Source organism: Nanorana parkeri, unplaced genomic scaffold (assembly GCF_000935625.1).
Source record: "Nanorana parkeri isolate BGI_ZX_2015 unplaced genomic scaffold, ASM93562v1 scaffold562, whole genome shotgun sequence".
Lineage (NCBI taxonomy): Eukaryota > Metazoa > Chordata > Amphibia > Anura > Dicroglossidae > Nanorana > Nanorana parkeri.
Window position 1 is genome coordinate 577,255 of NW_017306830.1, and position 18,173 is coordinate 595,427.

General features: G+C 44.7%; 1 protein-coding gene across 2 annotated transcripts in view; it reads right to left on the minus strand.

Moving 5' to 3' along the window:
• The window catches only part of LOC108791619 (para-nitrobenzyl esterase-like), a 36,396-nt gene extending 22,004 nt beyond the window's left edge, over positions 1-14,392 (minus strand). Inside the window, exons 1-5 of one of the 2 annotated variants that reach the window (XM_018562160.1) lie at positions 14,370-14,392; positions 8,958-9,649; positions 6,870-6,977; positions 6,209-6,405; positions 4,226-4,428 (exon numbers count right to left, since the gene is read on the minus strand). In XM_018562160.1, the coding sequence (XP_018417662.1) occupies positions 4,226-4,428; positions 6,209-6,405; positions 6,870-6,977; positions 8,958-9,649; positions 14,370-14,383 (1,214 nt within the window). In that variant the 5' untranslated portion in view covers positions 14,384-14,392. The remainder of the gene's footprint in view (positions 1-4,225; positions 4,429-6,208; positions 6,406-6,869; positions 6,978-8,957; positions 9,650-14,369) is intronic. The other variant, XM_018562159.1, reaches the window with a different exon arrangement.
• Between the last annotated feature and the right edge of the window lie 3,781 nt (positions 14,393-18,173).

Sequence of the window (18,173 nt, forward strand, 5' to 3'; positions counted from 1 at the left end):
TGTAAAATCCTTTTAAGGGACACAGAAAGTTATGTGCTGTTGGGTTACAGAGCATGATCTTAAACACAGAGATGTGAGACCTGTGTTACTCCATGCTTCTGTTGTCAATCAAAAGGATGAGTTGGGTGGGGGCAAATATGCTGCCTTGTCTTGGGCCCCATTCTGCCTTCATCCATCAAAAGACCATAAACCTGCAAAAACAAGTTCACTATTCCAGGTTCCAGGATTATTCCCAGACAGTTTCTTATTAATTTCACTTTCTGAAAACATCCTAATATATTTAAAAGAGCAAGACAATTCTTACCATAGCCCTTCATATTGTATTGTCCAATGCTACAGGTGCTCCTTAGCCCTCTGCATAGTATGTCCAAAGTGTGACCTTACAGGGCAAAACAGATCCATGGATTGCCAACGCCTCCCCTCAAAGGCCACAATGCAGGTTAACCTGACTTCAAGGAAACATCTACTCACAAAATTTGAGGCTGCCATAGCTGACCTTCTCTTCCTGGCTGTCCTGCTGATTGGTTGCCTTTAGTACTTTCTAAGATAATGACCTACAACAAGTATGCAGATCAGGAGTTTCAACTTCTCCTGACTCGCCCTGCTCCTTAGTTGATCCAGCTATTAGTGGCTTAAATTATTGAAAATGGAGCCACCCAGGCAACTAGTATTTTCATCAATGTTGGCCTTGACGTTTCAATATCTGTAAAGCACTGCAGTAGGGATATTGGCATGCTGCAGCTTGTAGCCAATGTGTGCACTATACTGGCCTCCAGCTGCTGAGGGAATGTTGGAATTATGCAGCTTGTACCCAGTGTGTGTAATACACTGGCCTCCAGCTGCTGAGGGACAAACACTCCTGAGGCTTGTTCTTACCTTCTTTAGCAAAGTAAACAAAGTATTTTCTGATCAGCCTTTGAAAGTCCCGATCGACTTCTGTGGTCTCTCCAAGCGAGTAATCCAGAGTTCCGAAAAATCCCAGAGTATCCAGCATATGAAAAGAGAACCAGCTCTCATAGGAGAAGAGGTTATTGACTCTAACTGGCCGAGATGGATTGTAGGTGACCTGATAGCGGTAGACGGGGCTGGACAATGCAGCTGCAATTACAGAGCAATGAATGGTCATCAGTCACATAGAACAGTTCAGTTTTTCATTCTAATATGTGTTAACTGGTGACCTTTTTGGGGAGACCCTACATCGGGTTTTCAGTGAAAAGCTTCCCCTATACCCTAAATGTCCCATTGAGTTCAAAAACATTTTAAAAGCTTAAAGCCCAACTGGAGTTACAGAAAATAGATATGCAGTCACACATTGTACTAACAATCTCCATTTTCCTGGTCTTATCTCTACTTTCCTATTACAGTTGTTGTGCAGTTGAGTCTAATTATGACTGTGTAGTCCAAGAGGCACTAGAGTGTGACCCAGTGCTCTCCGTAATCAGCACTCGGTAACATATCTGGTCAGACACACCCTCTCAGCTATGCCAACAAAGAGCACTGCAGTAGGAGAGTAAGAAGTGACATTTTCACTGAGAATTTTAAACAAAATCAGTCCCAATCCCATGTGGAAATATAGGAAAATAAAGATAGAAATGTGAGTCTTCTATCCACTTTGTGGATACCTAGGAAGGGTTAAATCCTCCAGTTTTTGTACTGTGTAAAGCCCTTCCATGTGCACCTTGATTTAAAGCTAGTTAATTATGAATTGATGAGTGTGTTTGCCATTTGTTGGATGTGGTGTGGGGACACACTGGGGACTTCAGCTGCCACTGTGATGTGCAGGACTCCTGGTGTGTCCCTGTGGCTTTAAGGAGGGATGGGCTACCTCCTTGCCAACCTGCACCCAATTCATTCTTTGCTATATGTGCTCCAAGATGGAGACTCTCATAGGTTAGAGTTAGGACCACACTACACGGAGGGCCTTGATGAGGCAGTGCGGCTTCCACATATTCTGCAAAAGTTGTGCAACTAAAACCTCTGTTTTTTAACCTTAGTAGTTAGGACAGTGTACTTTTTTTTAAAACTTTTTTTCTTTGCAGGCTGGCTGGTGAGTGTGCTGGGAAATGTCTGTTTTTTGGGTTAAATCCTCTGACACATTGTCTTGCTATCCAGGTCCCTGTTGGTACGGTAAGATTTCCACTGAGTTCCTGTCTCTGACAACATATCACCAGGACAAAAAGTGAGTGTAAATCTCCAAGAGGGACACAGCAATAAAAAATATAAAGGGCAGATGACAGATTTGCTTTGAACTTTTACATTTTGTAAACAAAGAGGCAATAGAATTCCCAGAGAGAGGATATACATGTACCTGCTGCTTGTTTGGCCAACTCGTTGTTGGGACAGGAGGCTCTCAGGTCGGACACCATAGTCATGTAAGTCTTCTCCACACATCTCTCAGGTTGGGTGCAGAACTCCAAGGTGCGATAGAGATTCAGAGCTTCGTCTGCCAGACTTGCCCCAAATGTGTTCAGACGTACTGAGAAGAATATTACACAAGTCATCCTATATAAGTATGATTGGAGATTCATGTAAAGTTTAAAATGTAATCGGTGGGAGAACACTCACATTTGACAAACCAGCGATAATCCTCCTCAGTCCACTTGGACAGGTTAGCGAAAAATGGGCTGTGGAAAAAAAAAATATACTATATAATATATAAAATATAATTACATTGAACCATGGGATGCATAGTATATAGCCGCAGCTGAAAACAACATTTGGCATAAGGCAATGTAACACTGTAGTAAGCACTGTATCCTGCTGGAATTTAGGCCTTTCTAAAAAGACCACCAGCTGGAGCCTGCGGTCACCTTTCTATAGCCATAAGTTATTAATGTCCCAGAGACAAAGGCTTTACCAAACTGGTCACTAAACCTCACCATCATGGACCCATTCCGCCTTCCTGCTTTGTAGGGATTACCTGCACCACCCCACATTGGCCGCTGACTATGTGGAGGAGCAGAAGGGAGCTCCATCCATACGTGCATTGCTTACAGCACCCTTGCGTATCCTGTAGAGGTGCCTGGACAGGAGTGATGTCACATTCTGGCTCCTGGCACCTCTACATGTGATGCACATACGGATGGCGCTCCGTCACAGCACATTCTGGTATGGGAGTGCATTGCATTGCCATTCATTTGAATGGCATCCCAAATGCATCTCCCACCGACAGTTCTATTGCCCGCATCAGAACGTGTGGTACCACATGCCATGTGTTCTATTGCAGTTCAACTTGGGTTGCAACTTAATAACCAAGGACATATGTGGGTCCTGAGGTTACACAGGTTGAGAACCACTGCTCTAGTGGGAAACACAGTGTAGTGAGAGTATAAATGGGGAGCATTCTGAGGGCCTGGGAGAGGCAAAGTCCAGGCCTCCCTCCAAGCAGTATAATGGAAAGGATAGGGTTATAATCAGCAGTGACTGGAAAGGAATTCAATGACCTCCACTGTGAATTGTGTATTTTATCCAACATGCCCACTGCAAACTTTCACGGAGTGTAATGTACAGTCAGTTTCTTCATGGTTCCTGGGTTATGGTGCCCAGTGGATAAAGCTCAGAAGAAACATTTAGAATTTGGCATATTTGGTCAACAGTTGCTAAGATTTTGAGACGCCAATAACTGTGTCCCAAAACCAAATAATTGTGTCCAAAGCTGACCAAAGTCTGCCAAAGGTCGGTCAGCCTGGTTTAATGAACCTGTGATTTGCCCATGAAGGACAATGTACAGGTTCACTTTAAGGCTGACCCATGTGTATCTGCCTTTGACTTGCCAACACTCTGTTTTGCCGCCTGGAGTTCGGAAAAGTTCTGTCTATGCTCCAAGTTACAAATTAGAGCTTACACAGGGCTATGGACTCTCTCCCAGTCCCCATGTGTCAGCGCTGGGCCATAAGTTGCTAAGCGCTAAGAACCGATACTGTCATGTGGAAGAAAGGTAGTGGGTCACTTCAAGTCTTTTAAAATTTGTTCTGGTGGTGTTGCATGTTCATGTAAATGTCAACTGATGGCATTAAGCTGAGAATGATAATCTTATGTACAAACTGTGCATGTACCAAAGCTCTGGGGGAAGGGGGGGGGGAGGTGTTTAGAATTTTGGCTTATACAGTACCTATATAGAAATACAGTATATAACAGTTGGTTGTGTTTTCCTCACAGGCCAAAGGAACCTGATCCTCCCCTGGACCTTGTCGCTGAATTCAAGAGATGATAATTATTGTCTTACGCAAATTCAGTTTCTTGCAGGGTGGTACCGATCACATATGGCACATCACTGTAGCCTTCTTTCTTCTCCTTCCATATATCCAATGGAGGAAATGGCACCACATATCCATCCACTACAGGCAACGAGCCAATCAATTTTTTGTTTTGTGGCAAGTCAAACAGGTCTTCTGCTGCCCATTCTGGGTATTCATTCCAAGGGATGGACTAGAAATAACACAGGTTATATTATATCACTCAGAAAGCTACATTGCCATAAAATAAGTAGATCATTTTATTTGAGAGTAGGGATGACTTGTGACCGGGGAAATCTGGTCAGGTGAATCATTATGGCCAGGACAGGAAGTGGATCTGCTGCTGGGAGTCATGCTCATTTCTGCCACAGTCTTGCAATGCCTCGTGGAATTTGTAGTTCCACAACAGCTGGAGTGCCGAACTTTGAATACCCCGGCCATAGAGCATTACTGTATACTAATATCACTGTCGGCCTGCCATCCATCACCATCTCCTGCCACTGCTGCTGGCCTGCCAGTCATTACTATCTCCTGCCCGCACTGCTGGCCTTCCATCCATTATCATCTCCTGCCAATTATTAAATATTTCCACTTTGTGTCTCTCACCTAATCCAATGCAATTTATATTTTTAGATAAGAACTACCTTGTCTCTAACTCCTCAAACATGGCCTACTAAAAAGGCATACATGTGTTCGTTTAATACTTCTGCCTTGTGTCTCTGACATAATCCAGTGCAAATGTTATCTCTGGATATAAAGTGCCTCATCTCTCACTCCTCCAATGCAGCCTACTAAAAAGGCTTAGATTAGTTCCCCAAAACAGTGCCCAGCTCCCTATCCCTTGTCTATTAGCCTTGAAAATGTTTTTTCAAGATTCACTTTTCATTGACTTCAATGGGGTTTGCATTAAAGTTTGCAACTGGCTAACTTTTCAGCATGTTTGCTCAACGCACCTGCAAATCGAACATTTGCCCAACAATATCTGAAAGTAAACCCTCCATGTCTATGTTCTGGGAGTATGTCACTTGTATTGTACAACTAGGTAAGGAAGTTTATTTTAGGTGTAGCTGACATTACCTTTTATCAATCTGCAAAGTGTGTATATATATATATAGCACTCCAAAAAAGTGATAATACATGTCATGGCCAAACGTTTGTGGACATCTGACCTGGTGAGCTTGTTGGACATTCTATTCCAAAACCATGTGCATAACTAAGGGGTTGCACCCAGTGGCGGAACTACCGCTGGTGCAGGCGGTGCGGGCGCACCAGGGCTTAGACCTGGGGGGGGCCCAGCACAGTCCCAGCACCGGATTGGTACCCAGCGGCCAGCGGGCCCCCAATCTCTGCGCCGAGAGTGTCGGATCATCCGTTCACCCGACACTCCCGGCGCTTTTTCAGCTATAAAAGCCTCCACTGGTTTGGGAAGGCTTTCCACAAGATTTTTGAGTGTGTCTGTGGGAATATGTGCCATTGAGCCTGAAAAAAAACCAAACATGTGTGAGGTCAAGTATTGAGGTTGGATGTGAAGACCTAGCTCCTGGTTTGCAATTGGAGTTCCAATTCATTATAAAGGTGTTCAGTAGGGTTAAGATCAAGACTCTGTGCAGGTCACTGGGGTTCCTCCAAACCAAACCCACCAAACCATGTCTTTAGGGGCCTGGCCTTGTGCGCAATCACTCTGGAACAGAGAAGGGTCTTACTCAAGCTGTTGTCACATGGATAAAAGCGCACACAGTTGTCTAAAATGTCTTTGTATGCTGTAGCAATAACCGTACCTTTCACTCGAAACAACTAAACTTTCAATTGTAGGTTTGCAATATGATAGGTGTTATGGTTTGATGTTCACAAACATTTGGCAATATGGTGTATCTCATCAGTTACAGTAATGTGTTCACCCTACTTAGGACCCAAAAGCCCTAAACCCTTTCTGTCCATTGACTGTAAACTTCTCAACTGTCATTGACACTTACTTGAAGGATCTTGGTTATGTTCAGCTGCCTCAAACACTCAGCATCTTTGCATCCTGTCTTCTTCAGGAAAACCATGTTGTCCTTTTCTGCCTCAGCCATAGTGGCTTTAAACACAGACGATCCACTCATATCAATGGCTCGATGAAAAAGACCCTTGGCCAAAGGGGACACCATCATGGTCCAGACTGAAGTTCCTCCTTCATTAAGAAGAGCATTCATATGAGGATAGCCAAAACCATAAAAATAACAAGACTTTTTTCATAATGGTGTCTGCGAGAAGCTTTACTTCAGCAGTTTTATAATAATAATATAATAATACAATAAACTCCCAGTTAGCTGGCACCCACGGGGGTCGGTAGGTGCCGGATAACTGTAGTTTCTGGTTACTTGAGAGTTTAGTAATTCTCAAGCAACTACCCCCCATAACCCCCAACCCCCCCCAAAAGGCAATTTAGTATTTTGATTTTCCTAAGACATTTACATACATATATGTTTGATGTGAAGAAAATAAGTCGGTTGGCTTGTGAATAAATGAGCCACCTTAAGAACACATACCTGGAGGGGCATTTCATTGTGAGCTCCTGGGCTACAGGAAGTAAATATATAAAGACAGAAGACTGTTTATTGTGGTTATGATTTAATTTTAGCGCACTGTGCTCACCTGAGCTTTGGCCATAAATTGTCACCTTGTTTGGGTCACCGCCAAAATATTGGATGTTCTTCTGTACCCATTTTAGAGCAGCCAACTGATCCATTAATCCATAATTTCCTGCAAGTCAATGATTGAGAAACAGATTATTCTCAGGGCTAATGTCATAGAAAAACCTCATGAATGCATCTATGTGTTTATTAAAAGAAATCTTTACATTTATTTTTAAATGCAAAAAATGTAGGTACCTTTTTGACTTACTATTGGCCAGTCGGATGTGGCGACAAGAACCATGCAGATAGGAGGAAACAGGAGTGAGCAGAGAGATGAGCTCATCAGCCATCTGCTGCTCTTTCACTGTCCAGTCACAATTGAGGCCTTGTGCACTTGGTCAGTGACCAAGCTGTATTGCCTGAGTGCAGAAGGGGACCATTTGAGTCATCACTCTGCCTGAGCTGTCTAGCATGGTTGTGTAAATCTAGGTTTGGATAGACAAATTAAAATGTGAGTAATGATCCACATAGTGCACATCCCACCAAGCGCTGACTGCAGCAGCAATAACAATCAAACCTACTTCCTTATTCCATAAACTGAACCAGATTCCCCAGCCCCCATGGCCTCTATCAAGTATCTTCTTGCTTACTAATGCTAGATAAAGGCCGTTGGAGATGATTACGTTTATGGAATAAGGAAGAAAGGTCTTGGCACGTTTTTCTTTAATACTACGACTAAGGATTTTAAGAGGACTATTGTAGCTGTAGAACAGCGGTCAATGTTTACAGCAGGGGTGTCAAAGTACCGGCCCGTGAGCCAATTCCGGCCCGAGATCCCATACCATGCCGTCCACAGTCGGCAGACAAGTCAGGCATGCAGTCACAGACCGCTTACCTAACTTGGCGGAGCAGCTACACGGTCTGCATCCCTGTTGGATGCAGACCGCACAGCTGCTCCTGGTGGTGCAGGGAGGAGGCTCAGTGTGAGTCAGCGACGTGCAACTGAGACTCTGACAGCCTTCACTGAGGCCGAAAGCCAGCCAAAGGGGAGGGATTACTAAAGTCTGCACCAGCCTAAAGTGCAGACCATACTAATCCCACCACTGGACCACCAGGGAATGTGCCTCCTCCCTGCAAAAAATGTAAACAAGTGAGGGGGCTCTTTCTTTTATTATAAGAATAATAGGAGGAGAGGATCTAGGATTACCCATGCAGAGGCAGAAATTTCAGGTCACTGCCTTGGCAACCATCACTCCGGCGTCTGTGGTCTTACTGGTCCACTATTGGAACCAGATGTCCCAATACAAGGTGCTAGGGGGAAACGTGGCAAAATCCAATTTATACCGGATCTGGCAGAATCAATTCTATACTGGAATATCTACTAATGTGGATATTTAAGAGAAAACTGCATACTAACTATAGCTCCTCCCCTTCTTTTTTTTTGGGGGGGGGAGGGGGGTGTGATCCTTTAAAACCAGAGGCCAGCAAAATACTGTATAAGGACCCACTTTCCCAACTAGGCTCAAGTCCTAGATTTTATTTAGCTCTGCCACCTCTCTTGGAACCGAAGAAAAGGACTTTCAGCTCTCTGACATCCATTATGTTTACATGCAAATAAATAATGCATCCCAAAGTTAATATTATATCTGTACAGTAGCCAGGAGCTGTAAATGTAACCAACTGATGGTTAGGTGCAGAGGTAAAATGGAGTTGCAAAGTCTAAACAGACACCCCTCGGCTCATATGCAAACGTTTTTGAAGGTCCCATTAAGCTCTTTGATCAAAACGGGTAAGTAGATGAATTGTGTTTTTTACCTCTATAATATGAGCACATAGACAGTAAATAGCAGGAAGTAGTAATTGTAATTGGGATCATCTGACACAGTTGCACCTTCAGCACTGATGTAGCTGAACCCTATCTCCTTGTCTAAAACTGATAGCTGCACAATAACTGCACCATCTCCATACTGACAGCAGGCAATAAGCAGAAAAATGGCCCTAAATAAATCTTGACTATTAAAGATTAAAGTAAAGAAGAAATAAAAAAATGATTGGGATGTCGGCACTGACAGATACAAGCTCTTTGATTGCTTTGTGTTATATTTACCAGAGGTGTTGGTGGGAGATCCTTCTCGGAGTTCAGCCAAAGCCAGGAATCCAAATGCATTAAGACGGTAGTTAAAGCTGACATGAACCATATGGCTGTGCATTACCAGATCTTCATTTGGACAATAGCCAGGCTCTGACCCACTGGCAATTAAAAGGTAGCCTCCGTGGATCCAAACCATGACTGGAAGTTTGGCTTCAAGATCCAGTGATGGTGTCCACACATTAACGTACAGGCAATCTTCTGAGCCCATCACTGTGCCTGTGGCATTCAAAGGCCTCACTTGGGCACACATGGGCTTGAACTCTGTGGCACTGAGAGTGTCATTCCAGCAGGTGGGCTCCACAGGAGGCCTCCAACGCAATGGCCCAGTGGGGGGACTGGCATAAGGAATCCCTTTAAACATATAAACATGATCACAATGATGACCACGAACCTTTCCACATGATGTTGATACATCTACTAGTGTACATCCTGATTTTCCAGACAGATAAGCAAAACCAGCTGCCAGCAAGCAGAGCAATATAATCCCAACACCTATAGCTGCCATTGTCTTGTAGCTTGGGAGACTCCAGAAAGAGTCAACTGTGTCAAAGTCCTTCTCCAGAAATATTTCTTCTCCTTCCTCCTCAGAGTCCACCAGGTACTTAAACTCCGAATGGGAGCCTTGCTCTCCCCGAGTATTCCCACGCCTGTTAAGGAAACAGAAATGTGTCAATGCCTCCAGCATCCTACAAGGATAGCTTTAACTGCTAGGTCTAGTTGGATACTGAAGGTTGGCCATAGATGAATATTTTTTGCCCCATTGCAAGAATATTGGCTGAAGATGGCTAAACTAAAACTTTCACTATGATGTAGACCCGTTTTCAAAAAGTAATTAGGAAATCGTTAAATAACTTTATGATGTTTGCTGTTTTCCGATCCATATTTTCAATTATTCAAAGAAACAGTGATTATTAAAGACCTTCTGATGATCCATAAGATTACATTTGCATTGAACATGTTTTATGCATGTTATTTACCTGTAAAATCCACCCTTTTGTAGACATTATTATAAACATTAACCCCCCTCAAGCCCCCCTCCGTGAAATGACCAAGAATGAAAAAAACTTCAATTTTGGAGTTTTCAGAAAAGAGTAAGATGGGAAGAAACACATTGTAAATATTTGATGTTGCGCTATGTGAATGGGAACATGTAACCTTATAAAAGTGTATTTTTTGTATCGCTGCCGTATCTGAGCTCTGGATTTGTTACATTTTATGTTTATAGTAGCATTGTGAGTCCTCTGTGAGAGATATTTCCTGTATTTTTGGTTGAGAAGCACAGTGATTATTTTTGTTACATGTGTTTACACAACAAATAATTACAGTCAAGTTGTGGAAACTTAAAGGAGAACTATGGGGTTAGTGTTTTTCCCCATAGTTCTCCTTAGGGTAACGGGAGGACACAAACTAGCGTCCTCCCGTCACCCTAGGCTCAGTATACCGCGAGCTACAGCTCGCGGTATACTGAGATGCCTCAGCTGGAGCGGATCCCGACTTAGGCCCCGTTCCCACTGCGCGATATGCAAATCGCGCGTTTGTCGCGCGATTTGCATATTGCACGATATCACGAGATTTGCAGCGCGATATCGCGTTCAAGCTTGCATTGAGCAAGCTTGAATCGCGGCTAAATCCGCTCCAAAAAGGGTCCTGCTGTAGCGACACACGACCCGCAACAGCAGGACTCTTTGCCCCATTGAAATGCATTGGAGCGCAATATCGCGCGGTAATTTGCCGCGACATCGCGGGGATTACCGCGCGATAAATCGCTCAATGTGAACGGGGCTTTAGATGACGGGATCCGCCCAGCTGCGTGAGTGACAGCTGGCTCTGCCTATCTAGAGGCAGAGCCAGCTGTACCCGCCCCCTCCCCGTCTGTTCCGCCAGTCAGCGCTGGCAGATCGGAGCGGGGAATACAGCCCCTCCCCCTGTCACGGCAGAGAGCCGTGACAGGATCGAAAGGTGAGCGAACCCCGTATGTGTTCGCTCACCTCCCGATCTACTGAGCCGACCTGTGACAGTCTCATTGTCACAGGTCGGCTAGAACTATGAGGTGAGTGAAAAGCACTCACCTCATAGTTCTCCTTTAAAGAAAACTGAGGTGAGTGATTTCCACTCATCCTCATAGTTAGGCTTTGTTCACACACGAAAGCAGAGCGGTAGCTGCTGGAACGCACCGCGATCGCTCACAAAATGTCCCCCTGCTTCCTGGGGCGGGAGGGGGGCGTGGTGGTGCATTGAATTCAGTGGCACCGCTTCCACACACCCCCGCCCACAGTGCGATCGGACGCGTGTCAAAACTTTGTCTGCGTTCCGTTCCACTGTAAGCTCAAAAAATAGGGCTTGCCGCCTCCCGCTCCAGAACGCAAGGGGAAGATCGCGGTGCGTTCCAGCAGCTACCGCTCTGGAATGCACCGCTTTCGGTGTGAACAAGCGCTTAGAGCCAACGTATGACAAAGAAGCTGTCGCAGGTCGGCTCTATCGATCGGGAAGAGAGCAGAAACATGCCGCCGAACATGCCCCGCAGGGATTCCCCTTCTCCGATCCTTCACCTCTGAGTGGAGGAACGAACGGGGAGGCGGCGGGCACAGCTGCTCAACCTCTAGATAGGCCGCATGTACTCACGCCAGTTGTCACTCACGCAGCTAGGTGGATTTCGACAGTATTGTCGGGATCCATCCCAGCTGCGGCGCTCTCAATATATCGCAGGCAATAGCTCGCTATATACTGAGCTTTGGGTCACGGGGGGAGGTTAGTATATGTCCTCCAGTGACCTTAAAGAGAACTATGGGGAAAAACACTTACCTCATGGTTCTCTTTTAAAGAATTTATGACCTTTCGTTTAACCACTTCAGGACCACAACACGTGTATAAATGGCGCGATCCTGAAGTGGTTACACCAAGATCACGGCAGCTGCAGTTGTTGTTTTTTTATACCCGTTGCCTGGCTGTCACAAAAAAGGGTTCAGGTGGCTATAGAGCCGCCCGATCACTTGTATGCAGCTGGGGAGTGTGCTACCCTCTGCAGCCGCTGCTGGCTATCCCAGGCTCCGCTTTCCCCTTTGCGGGCCTGGGACCAGCATGGAGGGTCTCTCCTCCTGGATCGGAGGGAGAACAGCACACTTCCATCATCTGATCTCCTCTCCTATCACTGAAAGCGGAAGTAACGTTTATTGCATCAATTGCACTAAAATTCATTGTAGTGTATTTAATCATAAAATATCGGTTTGATAATCATTTGCGCAACATAAATTGCAACTAGCATTTTTTATTCTACAGGACCTCGGCTATCAGAAAATCTAGAAATGTTTGGGGGTCGTCAGCTGTTTTCTAGCAAACAATTCAGATTTTTATCCTGTGTGTGCAAAAATGTAGAAATTGCTCCTGAGGGGAATGGTTCAGAAGCACAGAGATCACCTTTGTGTCTACGCAGATCATAATTATAAGGAAACTGGTCTTTGTTCACATACACATTGAACCACTTATGGTGTTTACTCCGAACCCATACGTATATATTTTAGTTTCATCAATTTATTCTTATTTTTTGTAATATTTTATTATTCTTTTATTTTATTATTTCTATGCAGCAGGAAGTGTATGTACGTTTGCATTTATTTGTGTATGTATATATATATTGTGTGTGTGCATGTGTGTATATGTATATATATATATATAATGTGTTTGTGTGTGTGTTATGGGATGCACCGATACCATTTTTGTTTATTGTCATGTGACAGTTTTTGTAAAACAATACAGACTAATGATTTCAGGACAATGGTGGAGCGCCAGAGCTAGGTCCCAGCTGCAACCCTGGTAGTTCTCATGAAAATGCCAAGTATCGGTGCATCGTGTGTGTGTGTGTGTGTGTGTGTGGCTTTGTGCGCGTGTACATATATATTTATTATTATTAAGGTGACCTGTGGGTTCATATGAGTACTTGAAGCTTTTGCATGATCCATAGGGGCCATACTAGCACTGGAAAAGCTTCACTATTTAAAGCCAAAAGGTTTTCAAGCTATTTCAAATGCTAGATAAAGTCTTGGTGTGTCTGCTAGATAAAGTCTTATAATTGGAGGAAGCTGAACCCCCCCAGGGGAAAAAAATTATCTACGGCCCTGCCTACGCCCCTTGTGGTTAAATCTTGTCTCCACCAATTTTAGGTGGTGTCCTCTAGTCCTTGTTAGTGAGTTTAGAGTAAAATGTTTGTGGCGGATGTTGTCATCGCCACCAAACATTTTGTACATCAAAATTATGTCCCGTCCTTAAGCTCCTCACCTCCAGCGTGAACAAGTTTTAATTTTAGTAACCTCGTCTCATAGCTTTGATCCTCCAGCCCCTTAATGAGTTTCGTTGTTCTTCTCTGGACTCACTCCAGCTCCAGGACATCCTTTCTGTGGATTGGTGACCAAAACTGAACCACATATTATTGATACTACTTATCTTTACTATTATTACATATAAACTAGGTGTCTTCACAATATGGCTGCAAAGGTGGAAATACACTTTAAGATAATTTCTATAGGAATAGAGCTGGGCTATCTGAGACGTGTAGATTTCTGATCAACTTTCCAAAACAAAATCCCTGGTGGGGAAAAAAAAGGAAATCCCTAGTGGTCACCAGAACTAGTGTCCCCAGTGAAAGATTTCCCCTCCTTTTCCTGTTCTTGTGACAAACCAAAAATTGGCATTTTCTTTTTCAGTGATGATAACTGTCATCAGGGCCAAGAGGGAGTGTGAATCTCTCTATCGGGGACACAGACGGCACTAAAAACCTGACAAGGTTTCTAATCTCTTTACACTCCCAAAACTAAAAGACAAAGTTTGGTCCTCAGTTGCACTTCACCTGGTCTTAAACAGATACAATTTGGATCCAATGGGCATTGTAATAGTTACCTAGATATAAAAAAAAAAAAAAGAATACCTCCTTTGTAGTGTCGCTGTAAATGAAACTTTTAGAATTGAGTACTCGTCAGTAGAGCAGTGACATTGTGACCCCAAAGGCAGATAAGATGTCGGCTGTCTTGTGTCACTGGTCAAGAGGTAAATTTATCAGAAATGGAGCAGTCGTCCATGGCAACCTATCAGTCTCCCTGTTCAGTTTCTTCAATTAAGCTTTTAAAGTGAAAGAGAAGCCAATTGGTTGCCATGGGCGACTGCTTCAGATTTCTGTTCCGGTTTTTATAAAGTCCGCTGTGTGTGTGTGTGTGTATGTGTACAGTATATGTCCACAACCAAGCGAAAAGATACGACAAGGCTTCCACATCACCTGAGTCTGAGTGTGACCAGAAAGAGGTTAAAGCTGCAAATGTCCCCACCATCCTTCCCCCATGCACCCCAGAACCTTCCTCCATGAGGAGACTTTCTACTCACTTTTTCCCCGCCATGCTGCCTTGCTCCTGCACAGAATCGCACTCTGCCTCCTCCCTGTACAGCCAACCTTTGGACTGTTTCTAGAATACACCGTCTAACCGGCCGGGTGACATGATGTCACATAGATTGCGGTCACACCTGTGTGACAAGAGCCTGCAGCTCTGATCTGAGGAGAGCCACTGCATTGCTCCTCATAGATGTATGAAATGTTGTTCTTCCTGAGAGACCGGTCGGTGCACCTCCACCAGTCCTGGGACTGAGATTATAGGTGCATTTAACATATTTAATGCATGTTGTATATATATAAAAGCCTCCCTTATGTGAATATCCAAAAGCACTAAGAGCCAGTGCACACCTAGGCGACACCCCACCGCAAGTACCTTTTTTTCTGCGATGAACAGCGCGTGTCTGTTTTAGCCACGATCATGTTCAGAAGCACTGACTGGGGCGCCATTGGAAAATAATGGCACCCACAGCGCGATCGGTGCACACCTGGGCAACTCCTGACCGCGCGGGAATCGTGCACAATTGCCGCATGGTGGGGTGTCGTCTAGGTGTGCACCGGCCCTGAGGCTGCTGCTGGGAGCTGCCATCTTGGATGTAAAGTCAGCAGCCCCCTCAAGTGACACTCTGTAGCAGAGGTAGGCAGGAGTGATGAGTCTAACAGCTCCGAGTTCCGTTCAAATTCGAACTTTAGAACATCCAAAAAGTTTGAATTCGAACCCAATGCAAGTCTATGGGAGCAGAACTCGGAAAATCAAATGTCCCCATTTTGAAGGCTTATATGCAAGTTATTGGCCATAAAAAGGTGTATGAGGATCCAGGAACTGCCCTGGGGGATACTTATGGGGATCCAGGTACTGCCCTGGATCCCCATACATAAAGAAAAAACTTTTAAAAAATACAGTTTTTAAGAGCAGCCGGCAGCCTCGGCATGTTAAGCCGGTGTTCTTTCGCCAGAACACCGGCTTCACAGGCAATCAGGAAGCCGGGCGACTTAAAATATCGGTACTCATTACGGAAAAACCGGTATCAGTGCATCCCTACCTATGGGCTTTGTCAATAAGTACGTTTACAAACTTCTAAGTGGATCTGGTTATTAGAAGTGGGATAGAACTTATGGAAATTCAATATAGAAATACAGGATTTACATAGAGATAGCCTTTAAAGCCTTGGTTCTCAACTGGTGGGTCGTCACATGCCTTCCACTTTTCTAGGTGAGAGGATCCTTAGCCTCCCCCTAGAGCAGCACTGTCAGTTCTCGCATCGAGCAGCCATTTGAAAATATGCCCGGTGCAGAGTGTCGACTTGGGGTGGGGTGGGGTGAGGTGGGCTGGGCCTATGGTCGCGAGGGAGCTCCATCCATACGTGCATTGCTTACAGCTCATCACATTCTGGCTCCCGGCACCTCTAGGGGCACGCACGGGAGCTTTACAAGCATTACACATATGGATTGAGCTCCATCACGGCACAGCAGTCCACACTGGACCCCAGGGTGAGGATCCACTCCAGGTTCCGTAATGGCAACCCAAACGCACCTCCCACCCACAGTTCGATCGTCTGCACCGGAAAGCCCAGTACCGCAACATGGAACATTGCAGTGCAACTTGAGTCACGACTTAATGACCGAGGACAAATGTGGGTCCCAAGGTTACACAGGTTGAGAACCACTGCTTTAAAGCAACCCTTTCCATAACATTCTTACAGACGTCGCTGCTGAATATGAACTATTTAATTTATAAACTCACCGGTGCATAATCAATGTAGAACACTCTGCTCCCGTCCGTCCTTGGAGACGTCGTTTCCTCGATATTCCTCACTGGACTCTGTCCGCTTGGCACTTTGACAGCGTAGCGAAGGTGAAGCCCGGCTGTCAATCACAGCTCGTATGTCCCACACTTTGCACTGCTGTTAGCACCATATATCATTGTTCTGTGTCAGCTGGCAGAGGATGAGGTTAGAGATGGGCAGCGGATTTAGCTGTTGACTTTGGTAATCAGTAACAGTGCTGTTTATTCTACTTGGGCTGCGTGTTCTGCGAAAAGAAGTGCAGTTTAAATCGCTGATGTTAACCCCTTCCCACCAGCTCCCGCTGGCCCTATAAGGGGGTGAGTCTCGGGCATGATATTTTGGATTAGCAGACACACACTGGAAGTCTTCAGCTGCCTTGTTAAGGTCATGTCTGGCCTTCTGGTGTGTAGCTGTACCTTGTAGAAGCATGGAGTGGCCTCCCTGTTTGTGCATTGATGTATACTGTATGTCCCCCAATTTGGAAATTCAGATGGTGTAGAGTCCGGTTATATCAGGTACAACAAAGTGTAGTGCTCATTATCAACAATGCTCCATTATTATCATAAACCACATGTTACTTTACAACACACAGGGACCATGGGGAACAAAAGTAGCCACTCTCCTGAAGGAAGGACAGTGTCAGCACCAATTCAGAGATGATTTGAGGGTCTACAGCCGAGTGATACACAAATGGAGGCCAGTTTTGTTAATAGTTAAGGTACTTGAATTTTTAAGATTTAACTTGAGCAGGTACAACAGCCACATCTAAAAGGAACATCTGGGTTTCCTGCCTCCGTTATCTGTAGGTTTCTGCAGCAGAGAATCCAAATCGCCCAGCATGAATGAGGCCTGACATTGTGTGCCACGGAAGAAGAATCTCCTGAATACACACTTATCACGTCTGACCTGCTCTAGGTGCCCCAAGGAGCTGCGCATGTCATGGTTGCATGATGGAAGGTGTGTATTATGATGAAGTCCCAGCAAGTATTCCTAACAAGACCTTGCAGACTATTAACATCACTCTAGAAACAGTGGGTGGTGGGTACAGTAACTCCCCGGTGGGAATGCCCATAAATTGGTCTTCAGCCTGGGGTGTAGCTGACATGTACCACAAACAGACATAAAAATGTGCTATTATTGCACAAAGCAACCACAGATCAAAATGGGACCTGCTACATGCACTTTGTTCCCTGGAGGATTTAACACATATTTTCATGTTCTGGTGATACTCTAACTGCAGCAGAGATAAATCCATATCTTCCCATGCCAAACAGGCCTATGCTGTGTGGCAGAGCTGTGTAAATCTCAGAACATGGTGGGCAGAAATACAAATCCTTTGGCAGGCTAAACAGCTCCCACCTGTTTGTATGTATTCGGTGTATTTAGCGGTTTGCTCAGAGTTTAGTCTTTTTAATAACACCAAAGTACACAGCCAAGACCTAACAGAATACAAAGCAGTATGAACATGTTTGTGTACTGAAGGGAATAATAATAGGGATGTAATGTGCAAATAGGGACTTTATTCCGTCTGTGTTCTGCATGCCCCTTCCTACTTTCCGTGTCTTACTATTGACCAGTGAAGCCACCCAGCACACTTGGAAGCTAATAGCTGGGCACAGGGGGCACACGGGCAAAGCAACAACTTCTATATGCATTGAAGAGCACCACTGCATTTTGGGGGCGCCCCCAGGACCCTCCTGGCCACGCAATACAAGGCACCCATTTTACATGCACATAGAATTTGTTCTCTTCTCAAACGATTTTAACAGTGTGTTTACAATAAAATCTTTACAATCTGTAGTGACAGGAAGTTAAAGGTTCTGAGAAAAGATTTCCTTGTTAAAAACAAGTTCATCAGCATAGAAGATAAAAATAGAGAAGTAGAGGTGAGAATTCTGGAGAATAGGTATTGAGTGACAATGACGGGGAGAATACTGTGTGAGTAGGAGTTTGTCTGTATGAGAATCTCATCCTATGGGCCTTTTAGCTAAATATAACAACTATATGGTCCCG